Source organism: Petromyzon marinus, chromosome 31, assembly GCF_048934315.1.
Source record: "Petromyzon marinus isolate PM22_M1 ecotype Great Lakes invasive population chromosome 31, UKy_Petmar_22M1.pri1.0, whole genome shotgun sequence".
NCBI classification, from domain to species: domain Eukaryota; kingdom Metazoa; phylum Chordata; class Hyperoartia; order Petromyzontiformes; family Petromyzontidae; genus Petromyzon; species Petromyzon marinus.
The window spans coordinates 11,038,810-11,054,854 of NC_133697.1; the positions used below are offsets into that span (position 1 = coordinate 11,038,810).

The 16,045-nt window shown below is 44.5% G+C and overlaps 1 protein-coding gene across 3 annotated transcripts; it reads left to right on the top strand.

The window, feature by feature from the left end:
- The first annotated feature begins 214 nt into the window (after positions 1-214).
- Positions 215-6,854, top strand: LOC116947843 (calmodulin-1). Of its 3 annotated transcripts, none has more exons than XM_032964042.2 (7): positions 215-342; positions 584-674; positions 2,524-2,554; positions 3,052-3,195; positions 3,867-3,973; positions 4,579-4,714; positions 4,851-6,854. In XM_032964042.2, the coding sequence occupies exons 2-7, from the start codon at positions 672-674 to the stop codon at positions 4,877-4,879; spliced, it is 450 nt and encodes a 149-aa protein (XP_032819933.1). In that variant the 5' UTR covers positions 215-342; positions 584-671; the 3' UTR covers positions 4,880-6,854. The 3 variants fall into 3 exon arrangements, with proteins under 3 accessions (XP_032819933.1, XP_032819935.1, XP_032819934.1); XM_032964044.2 differs by having other exon boundaries at positions 311-329; XM_032964043.2 differs by lacking the exon at positions 215-342 and having other exon boundaries at positions 349-674.
- Positions 6,855-16,045: the final 9,191 nt, after the last annotated feature.

Here is a 16,045-nt window from a genome sequence, read left to right on the forward strand (position 1 = left end):
TTATGGCCAGGCTGCGGGGCTATGTGGGGGGAGCCGGCTGCTATTGGAGGCTATGGAGGCGTGCGCTTGTGTCAGCGGCGGCGGCGGCGGGGGGGGAATCGCGCGAGCCCAGCGGATCTGCGCGACTCTTTATAGCGCCACCCCCGCGGGCCCCCCCCCCCCCCGACGTTTGACGCATTGCGGATACCCCCCAGCCAATCAGAGGCCGCGATTCAAACGCGTTACCCTCCCCCCTCCCCCTCCTCACGCGGATATCCTGCCGCGTAACGGCCGAGCCGAGGCCACATCACCGCGTACATCAGCGCGCGCTCCGCCGCCGAGCAAACAGAGTGCGTCGCCTCGGTGAGGGGGAAAGGCTTAGCGCGGAGGGTTTTTTTCTCCCCGTTTCTCTTCATTTCTTTAAACTAAGTTAATATCTTTTTTTTTCCCACCGTCGCCGTATTCATCAGCTCCGCGACGCTTCGTCGCTTTTGATTTAAAATCACCCCGCCCGCCCGCGTCTAACAGCAGCCCTCCCCGCAGCGTCGCGAACGCGCTGAGGCGACCACGAGGCTTTTTTTATTATTATTCTTCTTCTTCACAGCCACGATTTGCAAGCGAAGAGAAGAGAAGAGTTCGGGCACAACACGAAATAAATTTTAAGAAAAAGAAAGCTCAAAGAACTAAAAAAAATGGTAAGTTCTCGCGGTGCTGGTACTAACTTTTACTTAACGATGTCGACGATACGTATAGATGTTTTCAAAGTACGGAGGGGATTTTTTTGGTTGAAAAAAATGTTTTACCTCAGTTATTTGTGGCGTCACGACCGCGATCGATTTGGCCGCGTCTTTGACGGTTACAGCGTCGTTGTTTTTTTTTAAAAAGAAAGTTAGATTTAAAAAAAATACTTTACAAAACGGAGGCTGTTGAGGTAATATTCTTAGCGCGTTAACAACAGGTGGTGGGTCGACGGTTGGTATTTTGGCGGGATTTTCTTGCGTCTCGCCCGTCGACGAACAAAATTTAAAATATATTTACATTTTTGTTATTAAGGAAACGAAACGTCCACGCCCCAGTTCGACCATAACGCGACACCCGCATGTTACGGCGCGTTTCTACATTAAACATACGCGCGTGTATTGGGTACATGTGTGTAGTTGCTGCCGTGAGAGGATCGGTGGCGCAATGGTTAGCGCACTGCGATAAGAACCCGGCCCATCCTGGGTTCGATTCCCAGCCACGATCGGCGTCAGTGGCGAGTGATATCTTAAACCGGTCCTGGGACTTCACCTTATATTTGACTCGATCATAAAACGAGTACCCGGTGTAGTGTATATAATACATCGGTACTGAGGGAGAGAGACAAAGGTGGACGGGCGTGGTTCTGACCACACGCCACCACCACTTTTGCCATCATGTGGTACTCTCTTAACAGCACTTGACTATCGTTTTATTCGCCAAAACTGACTTAATCAAATATCAAGTGACCACATGTTTGGCTAATGTTGAATGCGTGTCTACGGATTGTACACGTTCTTCATTATTAGGGTAAACTTACGTAGCAACTTCGCAGTGCACGTGCAAGAGTATAAAACTGTGACTATTCCCACACCTTGGGTCATTAGCAGTGTCGCGCGTGTCTTAATTGCAGCATATGTGTGTTGAAGGTAAGTTTTGTGCAGGTGGATTTATTGATAGCTAAGGGTTGTGGGGTGTTGGCAGTCGATGGGTTAGCACCGTTGCGCAATGAACCGGGGGGGACTGTGTAGCGTTTGATTGAAGGCCACGGCTAACGTCAGTGGAGATTGATATCGAAAGTTGCCTTGTCCATCCCTCCCCCTCTTCACCAACGGGTTGACCGGAGCGGTGAAGTATGGTTAAGCACCCCCCTCCCCCCATGACCAACAAGGCGTGGAGGGGAGAGCCGTAAGCCAACTTGACTTTTTTCTTTCTAAGGGTTGGGTCAGTCGAGGTATGCGTTGGCTTCCTGCATGACATGATAACTTTAGTTCAAGCAGCAATGTGTAATATGTGTCGTGTCACACATGTGGTATGCGTGTGAAGAGCGTTTTCAGCTTACTCTTTACAAGTAGTATTTTGTCGTCTATCGAGGCTAAAACCCCCAGCTTGTACCGCTGCTGTGTATGTTTGCTAAATAAGGTAGTCAGAATATCACCATGGACGAAACTAGGTCACATTTCATATATACATACTTAGCCGCGTTTTTTTAATTGGGGGGGGGGGGAGTAGAAAATGGCTTTACTGTTAAGTAACGTGAACACGTTAATAGGCCTTATGTTTTATATCCGCTCCCTGGTTGACTCTTACATTACCTGCGTGTGAACGCCATTCATAAGACTTGGCTGGGTGCGGCAAAGGGGGGTGGGGGGGTTAACAAGCCTCTGCCGGCTCGCGTGTAAACCTATTAATAATTATACTTTACTGCAAATGTATCAAAAGTTAGTCGCATGAATCGTTACATTTTCTGGGAAAAAAAAACAGGAGTGTTTTAAATTGCGTGTACATGTAATTTTTGTGCTGCAGGCCGATCAGCTGACTGAAGAGCAGATTGCAGGTAAAAATCGCACGTGGTGTCCGGACATGAATTTTGCAAAAGTCCAGTCAGTCGTCTGCCACCTTTTTCAAACTTACCACAGACTAAGAAAGTGCATACTTTTTAACATGCAGCATTCATTCTTCAATATTTATTTTATGATCAGGTGTTTTGTTTTTCTCAATTACGACAGTTATGCCAGCGGTGATTTTAATATTAGACCATTGTAATAAACCTAAAAAAACGTTCTTGTCCTGCGTAACGTTAGTGTATTTTCTGAAATGTATCGCCTGAATTAGTTACAGCGGTGAACAAACGGCCCTTTTATGTCCTTGGATCCATAGTCCAGACCACGAGTTTGCACGCGAAGTTTTTACTGCTCATAAAAGCTGCACGCCCACCCAACTTCCCCCCCCTCCAGCAACCGCACTCGCTCACTCACCCTTGCCCTCCCCCCTCCGCGGTCCCAACCCCCACCCCCTGAGCCAACTCTGCCGTCACTGCCCTCCTCCCCGCAGAGTTCAAGGAGGCGTTCTCGCTTTTCGACAAGGACGGCGATGGCACCATCACCACCAAGGAGCTGGGCACGGTGATGCGCTCGCTGGGCCAAAATCCCACCGAGGCAGAGCTGCAGGACATGATCAACGAGGTGGACGCCGACGGTACAGGCTCCACTACACCCAATAATCATGCCCCCCCCCCCTGCTTACTGCTTGCCATCTCTGGCCCGGAAGCACACGCGTTCATGGCAGAAGTGGATTTTGGACAGCTTTAGAGACTGCTGTCCTTGGGGGGTCAAAACTGGATCCTGGCTGTGCCAGTTACTTAATTGAAGCTGGTGGTGGTTAGAGGTGTGTAAAATCAGTTGTCATCTGCGCACAGCTTTATCTCGTGCATTTAAGGGGAAAATTTATTTTTGGGAGCTGTTGAACATATTTGAGTCTCGGTAGCCTGCAACCTGCTCTGCTCAATGCAGTGTTTCTCCAAGACTCGTAAATCTCAGGTAAACACATTGAGAAGGTGATGTGGCAGTTTCGGTGTACACTTACGCTTGTGGTTTTCCACAGGCTTTGAATTGCGTAGCCACTATGCAGCTGTTAGGCCTGCCTTTAGTGCCTGCGAAGTAGACGAGCATTTATATTATACCCCCATTTTGTAACGGCCTGCAATATAGTGTATCAAATTACGCTTCATTGGGCTTCCTCATTGTTGCATAGAATGTGCAGACTTGGCAATGGATTAGAGACGTCCCCATTATCTTTGACAAGTTACTGTGCATATGGTATGATGTGGATGGCCATCTCCACATCTGACATTTTGGTTGCTTTTTCAGGCAATGGTACGATCGACTTCCCAGAGTTCCTCACCATGATGGCTAGGAAGATGAAGGATACGGACAGCGAGGAGGAGATTCGTGAGGCCTTTCGGGTCTTTGACAAGGTGAGTCTGCTTGAACCTTATCTGCCCCCAATGGTTCTCAGAAAATGCACGAGAAGGATGTGAGGAGGCTTTTGGCTTTGCAGTAAATATGAAATAAGATCTGACCTGTGGTTGTACCAAAATCTACCTAAAAGGGCTATAAATGGAGGTATTTGCTCATAAGATGACACTTTCAATTGACAGATGGCTGGTAACAAAGTGGAGTTATTTTAAAGTTTTTTTTTTAAACCGAATATGTACAACGAAAGTATTCAACATCCATATTCTAGCATAGGTAACTTTCCTATGTCAATTTAGTTCTATCTGCAACCATTTGCAGTTTAAGGTTTTATACCCAGTTCTGGTCCGCACTTGCACATTATGACACGGTTACTGTTAAAAGCATATTGCATGTGTTTCTAAACCAATGCAGTGCTGTGTGCAACTTGGCAATTCAGCCAGCAGGGAGGGAAGCAAGAGGACCTGATAAAAAGCATGTAAAAGTAGCATGGAAACTGCATGCAGTTACAGCAGAGATTCATGCTTCATTAATTTCCAAGTGCACCTTTGAGTTTGCCCAGCCAGTTGCCCTGTAAAGGCAATTTGTGTGTGTGTGCTGTCATTAGGATGGGAATGGCTACATCAGTGCAGCTGAGCTCCGCCATGTGATGACAAACCTCGGGGAGAAGCTGACCGATGAGGAGGTGGACGAAATGATCCGCGAGGCCGACATCGACGGGGACGGCCAAGTCAACTACGAAGGTCGGTCACTGCGACTTCTGTCACCATTGTTGGTTGACCTTAAGTCGTGGTGGATGTCCTTTAGTAGTAAACTGAAATATTGCAGGCAGAGGTATTTGCAGTGTTTTGTAATGAAATCTATGTTTTCTCTCTTCAGAATTTGTACAAATGATGACCGCAAAGTGAAGTCTCTGCGTTGCAAGCCCCTTCCTACTCTCATCCCTAAGTGCAAGTTTGGATGACTGCCTTTCTTTTCTTTACTACTTTTCTGCGCCACACAAAATGGTCACATTAAAAAGTTTGAGCTCATGGATGTTCGTATAAAAACGATACCATACGGCTCCCTCTTGCCCCCCCCATCTTTTCTTTTTGGCAGCTGGCCACTGCTTTAGAGCAAGGGGTTGGTGCCCCTGGTCTCCCGTTCCCCTACACACTCCCCTACGCCGCCGTACGGCCATTGCCACCCGTACGAACTAACTGGCGCGTTGCCACGCAACGTGGATGCGCTTTGCGAGGTTGGCTGTGCTCTGCCACCAGGTCGTTGGCCACATGCCGAGGCGGGTGCAACACACGCAGGGTTGTTGCTGGTATCTTTGTCTAGGGTAGTGTTCCCATCTCGGTGGTCTGAGGCGTTGTGAGAATGTTACTTCATGTAGCCTCTCCAGAGAGGTGACTTATGTGAGTGTAATCGTATCATCTTTGCACTATTGTGTAAGAGGTTATAAAGAGGATTACCCTTTACTATTCTTCACCCACAGTTATACCTACTACGCTTCATTACGGTGGGTGGAAAGTTTCATACAGTGAGGGAAAAAAGTATTTGATCCCCTGCTGATTTTGTACGTTTGCCCACTGACAAATAAATGATCAGTCTATAATTTTAATTGTAGGTTTATTTGAACAGTGAGAGACAGAATAACAACAAAATCCAGAAAAACGCATGTCAAAAATATTGTAAATTGATTTGCATTTTAATGAGAGAAATAAGTATTTGACCCCTCTGCAAAACATGACAGTACTTGGTGGCAAAACCCTTGTTGGCAATCACAGAGGTCAGACGTTTCTTGTAGTTGGCCACCAGGTTTGCACACATCTCATTAGGGATTTTGTCCCACTCTTTGCAGATCTTCTCCATAGGCAGCATTCCTCCTCCAAACATGGCCAGTTGAGTTGATGCCAAAGAGCTCCATTTTGGTCTCATCTGACCACAACGCTTTCACCCAGTTGTCCTCCGAATCATTCATATGTTCATTGGCAAACTTCAGACGGGCGTGTATGTGCTTTCTTGAGCAGGGGGACCTTGCGGGCACTACAGGATTTCAGTCCTTCACGGCGTAGTGTGTTACCAATTGTTTTCTTGGTGACTATGGTCCCAGCTGATCATTGACAAGATCCTCCCGTGTAGTTCTGGGCTGATTCCTCACCGTTCTCATGATCATTGCAACTCCACGAGGTGAGATCTTGCATGGAGCCCCGGGCTGAGGGAGATTGACAGTTCTTTTGTGTTTCTTCCATTTGCGAATAATTGCACCAACTGTTGTCACCTTCTCACCAAGCTGCTTGGCAATGATCTTGTAGCCCATTCCAGCCTTGTGTAGGTCTACAATCTTGTCCCTGACATCCTTGGAGAGATCTTTGGTATTGGCCATGGTGGAGAGTTTGGAATCTGATTTATTGCTTCTGTGGACAGGTGTCTCTTATACAGGTAACAAGCTGAGATTAGGAGCACTCCCTTTAAGTGTGCTCCTAATCTCAGCTCGTTACCTGTATAAAAGACACCTGGGAGCCAGAAATCTTTCTGATTGAGAGGGGGTCAAATACTTATTTCCCTCATTAAAATGCAAATCAATTTATAAAATTTTTACATGCGTTTTTCTGGATTTTGTTATTCTGTCTCTCACTGTTCAAATAAACCTACCATTAAAATTATAGACTGATCATTTATTTGTCAGTGGGCAAACGTACAAAATCAGCAGGGGATCAAATACTTTTTTCCCTCACTGTATTTTCAGATGTTTTTCTTTTCTCCTGTATATTTACTTTTGGTTGTGATGCATTCTTTCTGGCTTGTACAATTTTAAAGTCTGGTTATTTGCTACTGAGTCCATTCCAAGTTGTACAAGTTAAAAATTTTCAATAAATACTTTTGCATAACATTAAACCTGATAATGGTTTTGTTTTGTGTGCTTGCGGTGGTTCATTTGCTTTGGACAACGGCGTATTTTTTGTTGTTGGTCACGTGCCTTTGTGTGCTCGTTCAGTGTTCGTGAGCACTATGGACACTTCATGGTAGTGTTGCATCAGTGGTATTTGTGATTTAAAAGTATTTTTTTCCTTTGTGAACTGAATTTGAAAACATTAATAAAGTGTGCTTTAAAATGTTTATGTAAAGCTGCATCCACTCTTCAGCAATTCCTTTTATATAACTTTTGGGGGCCGAGTTACCCATAACCATTCTAATATGAAGGGCAAAGTGTCCACTTTGAACGCAGGTGAAATTTAAACAAACGGACATGTTTAACTTTATTTTTTTTGTAAGTCTTTGCCTTCAAACATCAGTATTCCTGTGTAGAAATGGTATTGCCTTTGTAATTATATATAATCGGCCTTTCTTCAGAATTTCATGCCACTTTAGTCTGTCTCCAGATAATGGAGGCTTGTAATTTTCTGAACTAGGAACTGAAGTAGATTTTGTGCCCTCAGCTTACAACTTGGGAGTATATAAAGCAATTGTTTGCAAGGGATATTGCTTAAACTAAAAACTGAGTTATTTGTAACTTGGTTGCAGGTGCCTCTATATTCAAGAACTGAAATTGCGCAAAAGTGGATGTGGCTTGTATTAAATATTTATGAAATTTGCTTAAAATGCATGCAATGGTTTATGGGCGTGAAGATTTTGTTTTTAGGTAATGACATGTAAAGTTGCCATGGAATGTAAGCAGATCGCTTTCTAGTGATAACCTTGGATGTGCTTACAGCAATTGTTAAGTAAATGTACATGCATTTTAAGTGTGTCATACATTTGAAATGGTATGTCTGCATTGGTGCTGCTGCTATGTAGCGCAACAGACGTGAGCACAAGCTGATATCAGTTTTGCATGTCTCTTCCCAAACTTTCTCATAAGAACGAATGTGCTGTAGCATAAATGGTCCAACTTAAGTTTAAAAGTTAAACGAAGTCCATAGTCAAGTACAACAGGGGTTCTCAAAGCGTTTGAGAGAAATAAAATGCACACTAGCATATTAATATATTTTCATTTGCACCCATTTTTGATACTGCAAATAGAAGACTGGATACATTGGATTCAGAGGTGGGTCTTGAAATTGTAGGTGGGGGGGGCATACGTGACTCGTATTTGAGTATTTCGTGATCAAAATTACAATATAAATACTGTATACAACCTGAACCATATTGCTATTGAGGATTTTTGTGATATCTGATTAATAAACATGGTTATAGAGCAGCGCCTGGCTCTTGATCTTTTAATTGTTGAGCTTTAACTGTGATCATGTGTTTTGGGAGGAAAACTTCCATCAAGTTTTCCTGCATTACAAAACTACTGTAACAGTAACATTTTACACAGTGACCCGTTTCTAAATCATCACTATTGGCCCTCAACCATTGCTGATTATACATTTCCAAGTTTATTAGTGCTTGTTAAGAACTAAAAAAATTGTTGGCAGCCTTTTTAAGTTACTGAGAAAGTACAGTAAGGGAAAAAACTATTTGATCCCCTGCTGATTTTGTACGTTTGCCCACTGACAAAGAAATTCAGTCTATAATTTAATGGTAAGTTTATTTGAAAAGTGAGAAAATAAAAAAATCCAGAAACGCATGTCAAAAATGTTATAAATTGATTTGCATTTTAACGAGGGCAATAAGCATTTGACCCCCTCGATAAGAGATTTATGGCTCCCAGGTGTCTTTTATACAGGTAACGAGCTGAGATTAGGAGCACACTTAAAGGGAGTGCTCCTAATCTCAGCTTGTTACCTGTATAAAAGACACCTGTCCACAGAAGCAATAAATCAGATTCCAAACTCTCCACCATGGACAATACCAAAGAGCTCTCCAATGATGTCAGGGACAAGATTGTAGATCTACACAAGGCTGGAACGGGCTACAAGATCATTGCCAAGCAGCTTGGTGAGAAGGTGACAAATTGGTGTGATTATTTGCAAATGGAAGAAACAAAACTGTCAATCTCCCTCGGCCTGGGGCTCCATGCAAGATCTCACCTCGTGGAGTTGCAATGATCATGAGAACGGTGAGGAATCAGCCCAGAACTACACGGGAGGATCTTGTCAATGATCTCGAGGCAGCTGTGGAACCATAGTCGCCAAGAAAATTGGTAACACACTACGCCGTGAAGGACTGAAATCCTGCAACGCCCGCAATGTCTTGCTGCTCAAGAAAGCACATACACGCCCGTCTGAAGTTTGCCAATGAACATTTGAATGATTCGGAGGACAACTGGGTGAAAGTTGTGGTCAGATGAGACCAAAATGGAGTGCTTTGGCATCAACTCAACTTGCCGTGTTTGGAGGAGGAATGCTGCCTATGACCCCCAAGAACACCATCCCCACCGTCAAACATGGAAGTGGAAACATGCTTTGGGGGTGTTTTTCTGCTAAGGGGACAGGACAACTTCACCGCATCAAAGGGACGATGGACGGGGCCATGTACCGTCAAATCTTGGGTAAGAACCTTATCTCAGCCAGGGCATTGAAAATGGGTCGTGGATGGGTATTCCAGCATGACAATGACCCAAAACACTGCCAAGGCAACAAAGGAGTGGCTCAAGAAGAAGCACATTAAGGTCCTGGAGTGGCCTAGCCAGTTTCCAGACCCTAATCCCATAGAAAATCTGTGGAGGAAGCTGAAGGTTCGAGTTGCCAAACGTCAGCCTCAATCTTAATGACTTGGAGAAGATCTGCAAAGAGGAGTGGGACAAAATCCCTCCTGAGATGTGTGCAAACCTGGTGGCCAACTACAAGAAACGTCCGACCTCTGATTGCCAACAAGGGTTTTGCCACCAAGTACTGTCATGTTTTGCAGAGGGTCAAACACTTATTTCCCTCATTAAAATGCAAATCAATTTATAACATTTCTGACATGCGTTTTTCTGGTTTTTTTCTTATTGTCTCTCACTTTTCAAATAAACCTACCATTAAAATTATAGACTGATCATTTCTGTGTCAGTGGGCAAACGTACAAAATCAGTAGGGGATCATACTTTTTTCCCTCACTGTTTGAGTCCCAATATCTGGCGGACATTGTTTGCAGGGTAACGTCGTAAGCAGGGGCGGAGCCAGGGGGGTGACGGGTGACATTCTGCGTATAAGTGTACGACACTCGGTCTGGCGGACTCCGTGCAACTGCATTGTCAGAGTGTCGCCAACCGATGGCGTCTAGTTCAGCCTGACTCTAATCATTCTTGAAATTAAAATTTGTTGAATGTCACCGCGGACTGAAATCCTGGCTCCGCCCTTGGTCGTAAGTGAAGTTGGGCAATTGTTCGGGATTATTGGCTCGCCTTCAACCAAAAATCCCTACAATTATAGTATTACATGCAATGGCAATAAACCACGGGGGAGGGGGGGGTCATGTAAGGTTTTGCTACAGATTTGTCAAGCGTTTGTAATATGCTCATTACAAGACGCGAGTAAATTTGTTTGCAACGCGCGCCGCCCTTAAGATCCGTTTGAGGTCAGCCGTGGATAAGATGCAAGCTCATTCACTGCTGGATGAAGGCCTCCCCAAGCCGCCATCAGCCCTGGGGGTCGTTCGGGTTGTAATGCAACAATCAATCTAGCTTCTGCAAACAAGGTAATCTCATCACCCCACCTTTGTGTTGGACGTTCTCGTGGCATCTTTCCTCTTTTGGCTGGCACTCCCATCAGTCTCGACCAACGGCCGCCATCACGTAAACTGTTGAGAAAAGTAAGAGGGCTTGAGCCGGACAAAGCTACACAAGAGATTATGGCAAGATTATAAAGCATATAGAAATTGTATATGAAGGATTGGCAAGACTAAAACAACAGGCTTTTAAACTAAACCAAAAATTCCTTTCAAGGTTAATTTTGGCCCAACAGCTTCATAATCCGTTTGTGGTCGCTGAAATATGCATAATCTGGTGACCTTCTTTCTCAATGGTAAGTCAATATACTATGGTAGTTGGTAAGCTTAATTAAGAGGACGATGATCCTTGGTGTATGAAATTTGATCGTGGGTTTCTACCACTTGCTCCGGAGTTGCCAGCGGTTGAGACGATCATCGTCCATCTGTTTAACTACGACTACGTATATCTGCCCCATTTAATTAGGGATACCGTGGCAAGCGAGATTGACTTCTGAGAAAAGTGGAGATTCATCTGCGAACGTGAAACAAAGCATCTGCTACGTTTAGATAAGGGATATAGCACGTGTGTAAAAATATATATATTTAGAGAAACAAGCGGGAGGAAATGATGAATTAAAGACGAGGAGAGAGAGCTGTACTCATCGGCGAGGGATAGAAAGCGTTGCTCGGAAAGATCATTAATATTTAATTTGCGGGTGAAAGTTAGAAAGGGACCTTTTTGCACGGAGCCGCGCATCACTTATTGATGATGGCACCGCGCGCGTGAGACGGCAGGAGCCCGGGACATTGGTGTGTCGCGCGCATGGCGAGGGAGACACGCTCCAGGGATCACGTGAAGAGCCCCCTCGAGCGAAGCACGGCTCGTCCTCGCTTCGCCTAATGAATTGGCAAAGGCTAAATGGTGCAGAGGCCGTGGCAAAGGGAGAGTGAATGAGAGTTAGGCTTGGGTGGTGCGTTGATGAAATGTCAGGGGTTTGCTTAATTAAAATTGTGGTCAAATTTAATCATAACCATTCAATAATTACAAAATATACAGAAAATCAATAATCATTAGCAACAGCACCACCACAACATAATTCATTACCAGTACTAGTGATATTTTAGTCATTACCCACGACAAATATCACTAATATAATCCTCCCAGCAGCTGCAGCACCACCATCAATCACAAATCACTCCCAGTATCGCCATCAACACCATCTTCATAACAAATTTACATGAAGTAATTGTTGGTGAAACACGAGTGGAAAACGCAGCTGAATATGTATACTGAACTGTGCCTTGGACAATTTATGGGCGGTTTGGGATTTTAATGGTGAAATAAAGTTGGGTGAAAAGAGCAGGATGGAGTGCTTTTTGGAAAAATGAATGTGACGGTGAAAAACATACAAATGTGTTTTACGAAGAGCGTTCTCAAGTAGTTTATATTACCTGCCATGACATGGATTGAATTACGGACATTGACGTAGAAGTTGGAACAAAAGCGGAAACCTGCACAGAGGAATGACACTGCAAGAGGAACACACGGATCAGAGAACATACGCAGGTTTGAGACATTCACTGTTAAGGAAAATAAGTGTGCTTGGAGGGGACACCACGAGAGAGACCAACGTGTCCTACCAGAGTAGAGATGGAAGCGATGCAATGAGCTTGTATGCAAGACAGAATGAAACATCGCGTGACCGTGAGTGATGGTGTGGGGTGGTCTTCATCCAGAAGTATTTACATCATGGTTCATGATGTTAACACATAATCACTATCATCCAACATCGTATAGTGCGAAAGAAGTTCAACATACATAATTAACATTTCAATGTGAAAGTGGAGCAACTCAATGACTTGTCCCATTACCTCCACTAGAGGGCGCTTTACAGAGCTCGAGAATCAAGTTATCTCCCTCGAGAGGGGTGTTTGGCATATTCTATACGACGCTGGACCAGACATTCTGGAAGAGGTGGCAGTACCCACACTTTACGCCACCGCACGAACGCGACCTCGAATAATCGGTGCACCCATTTGTACTGCTGAGTGAACAGAGGCAAGGGGGAGGAGTGGTTAATAAACCTTACCCATTGTTTCAACTTACACCATAGCAGCATCCTGGTTAGTCCATGGGCCCAGATATTCCGTCCCAACCGAGGTGGCATAACATTTGAGATTCCAATTTATTGATGTGGTCAATAACAGTAAATTATGTGATAACCATTCCAAATGAGTGAGTTATCTAATAATTATTATTAATTATCACGGTTAGCTATGTACTGAGCGAACGAAGTTCAACATACATATAAATAAATCGGTACAGTACTCGGGATGTTTTGCTAACTTTAGTGGGTGGTATACAAATGTCCACTCTGTCCCATGGGCTACATGAGAAAAGTGTGTTTGATAGTTACAGCTTGGGAGTGATGCCATGCCCCTGGATGTTTATCCGTTGGTACCGCATCTTTTTTAATGGAAGAGCGGATATAAGCAGCTTCGGGGCCGATATTAAAAGTTAAATTTATATTTATTTTACCAAGTAAGGCCAACTGAGCTATACCGTCTATCTCTTTTTTCAGAAGCGACTTGGCCACCAATCATAGCTTGACGAAGTGGCTTGCCACGTGGACATTCATAGCATCCAAATGCTCTAAACGCGTGATGTTGATTCTAAAAGTTGGGGGAAAAAACGGACAAGGAGAAAAATCCATGCGACCACGGGTTGAGAGTGAGACACGCAAAATCCAAATTTACAGCAGGCAGTCAGGGTCGGGATTGAACCCACAAGCCTCCTGGATAGCAGGCGAGGTAGTTTACATCTCGCCAACACTGCCCCCTATGCCAACTTATAGGTAGATTTGTACGTTTATAAATTAGACTTCTTCTCACGAACTGCACATCAAACAGCTCGCAGGTGTACAAAGGTTCGTGCGCACAACACTGGGTAGAAGTAAACACAACTCCACTTTTAAATAAATTAATCAGCCAATTTATTGGCCTTCCAGAACCAACATTGTCAAGCGACATTTATTTTTGCAGCTGGCAAACTATTGGCCTCTCTCGATTGCAAAACCCAGCAAATGAGACTTTCCCGGTCTCCTGAGTTCTCACATGGCTCGACAAAACTTTACATGCAATACTACTCGACATTTGTGAAAAAAGAGCTTAAAAGCTCATCGGATTCCTCCAGTACACCGCATTAACTAAATATTTAGATTCTGTAAATAAAACCGGTGTTGACCTGGGTCGCATTGGCAGAACCGTGCTCAAGTTCGGGTACAAACAGTGCGGATGAGCCACTTATTATGTAGCTGCCAACAACAACATCAACAACAATCATTGATTACATTTACCCGACTGTATAATGTGTAATGACAGTGTGACACCTGCTGGTTCTGGTTGGTAACAACCAATCAGAAGGGGGTGTATCTGGGGCAAATGGGTTAGCCGAGAAACTCTGGGAACCTGCTCGAAGGTTCCACGAGAGGGCGTGGCCGGAGGCGGGGCCTAGTCACGCCTGGGGGTATATAAGGGGGAGCGGGTTCAGGGCTCGTGTGGGGGTCTTGGGTCTTGGCTGCGTCGCTGCTCGCCGACATCGCTCTCTGTCGTCTGGCCACGTGGAAGATCTGCGTGGTTTCCATCGCCGTCATCGTCATGCCGCCAGTCAGCGGCGTAGCCGAGTGAGGGCCATGGGACCGCACCGAGTGATCGGCTGTGCGTGTAGCCAGTAAAGACGTTAATATCGAAGTGTTGTACTCGGTGTGAGAAGGAATTCAAGTATTGGCCTGTGTTGTGCCCAGTGTGAGTAATAAAGAAGTACCCTCAAATCTCCCCATCATCTGCGCTCGAGACACTGCGCTCGAGCGGTGTGCATTCCACGTTGCTATGACGGGTCCAAAGTAGTTGTTGCCGCAACACCGCACGTTCGAAACTTTGTTTCGAGTCGGTCACCAGGGGTGGTGGTGGTTGTGTAAGGAAATTAACCCACTGGGATTTTTTGCACACAGCGTTGATGTAACGGTGCTATTTCAGGAATATTTTGATGTTTTTTTTTCCTAGATTTTCTGTTTGCACATGCACAAAGTCACTTTAAGATGTTTTTCTTATTCACGTTTTTTGTTTGTTGCGGTTGCACCCGATTCAAGAGCCGCATGGCTCACAGGGCTATACCAACATAAATGAAACAATGAAACTCCACCCTCCTCCCCCCCCAACAAAGGTCTCAACGCAGGCGAGAAGACTTCCCCCCTGGGGCCGTTCTTGTAAACAGAGCGACCATTGGCTCCGTGTAACAGCCACCGGCGTGATCTCGGGAGAGCCGCTCGCCTTCCCTCATCTTGCTGAGGGGAAGCTTTTTGGCCGCTAAAAAAATTCGACGTCGAATGTTTGGGACGTGTGCTGCGATGAAACTTTTTGTTTGTTTGTTATTTGTTTATTGGGTTTGTTTGTGCGCGCGCGCGTGTGTGCGTGTGTGTGTTAAACGCACAGTTCAAACGAATCTAAATGTTAAAGGCGTGCGATAACTCGCTCGCAGGGCCAACAACCACATGGTAATCGACAACAAACGCAACCGTGTGCTGTTTGTTGTGTTGTCGTTTGTTGTTGTTGTTTGTGAGATCGGATTCGTGTAACTTTATCGACCAACCCCGGCACCAGTTGTGTGGCGGGGCTGAGCTTCTGCACTATAAGGGGGCCGTCCATAAATGACGTCACGCGATTTTGGACGGTTTTTTACCTCCCCCTCGTCACACGGCGTCACAAAAAGTCAGACCCCCCCCCCCCTCAAATATGACGTCACAAAGCTCTGCCCCCCCCCCCCCAATTTTTTTTTTAAACATGCTTCAAATCGCTTTAAACTAGTGTCATTGTAGTGCGTATTTATGTTGTAGAACACATTTATTAAAAAGTCTTTTTAATGAAGTAGAACGTGTTTATATTTATTTAAAGTTGCGCATTTTGATGTGACGTCGCATTGTCTGACCCCCCCCCCCCAGGTGCGTGACGTCATTTATGGACGGCCCCTAACACGGAGTCTGCACTATAACGCACCTTAAAGAGCGAGACTAGAATTGGTGACTAAAATAATTGGTGACTCAAATAATTGTAGACTCAAATAATTGTAGACTCAAATAATTGGTGACTCAAATGGTGACTCAAATAATTGTAGACTAAGATAATTGTAGACTCAAATAATTGGTGACTAAAATAATTGGTGACTCAAATAATTGGTGACTAAAATAATTGTAGACTAAAATAATTAGTGCCTAAAATAATTGCTGCCTAAAATAATTGGTGACTCAAATAATTGTAGACTCAAATAATTGGTGACTCATATAATTGTAGACTAAGATCATTATAGACTAAAATAATTGGTGACTAATATAATTGTAGACTAAAGGAATTGGTGACTAAAATAATTGGTGACTCAAATAATTGTAGACTAACTATGATAATTGTAGACTCAAATAATTGGTGACTAAAATAATTGTAGACTAAAATAATTAGTG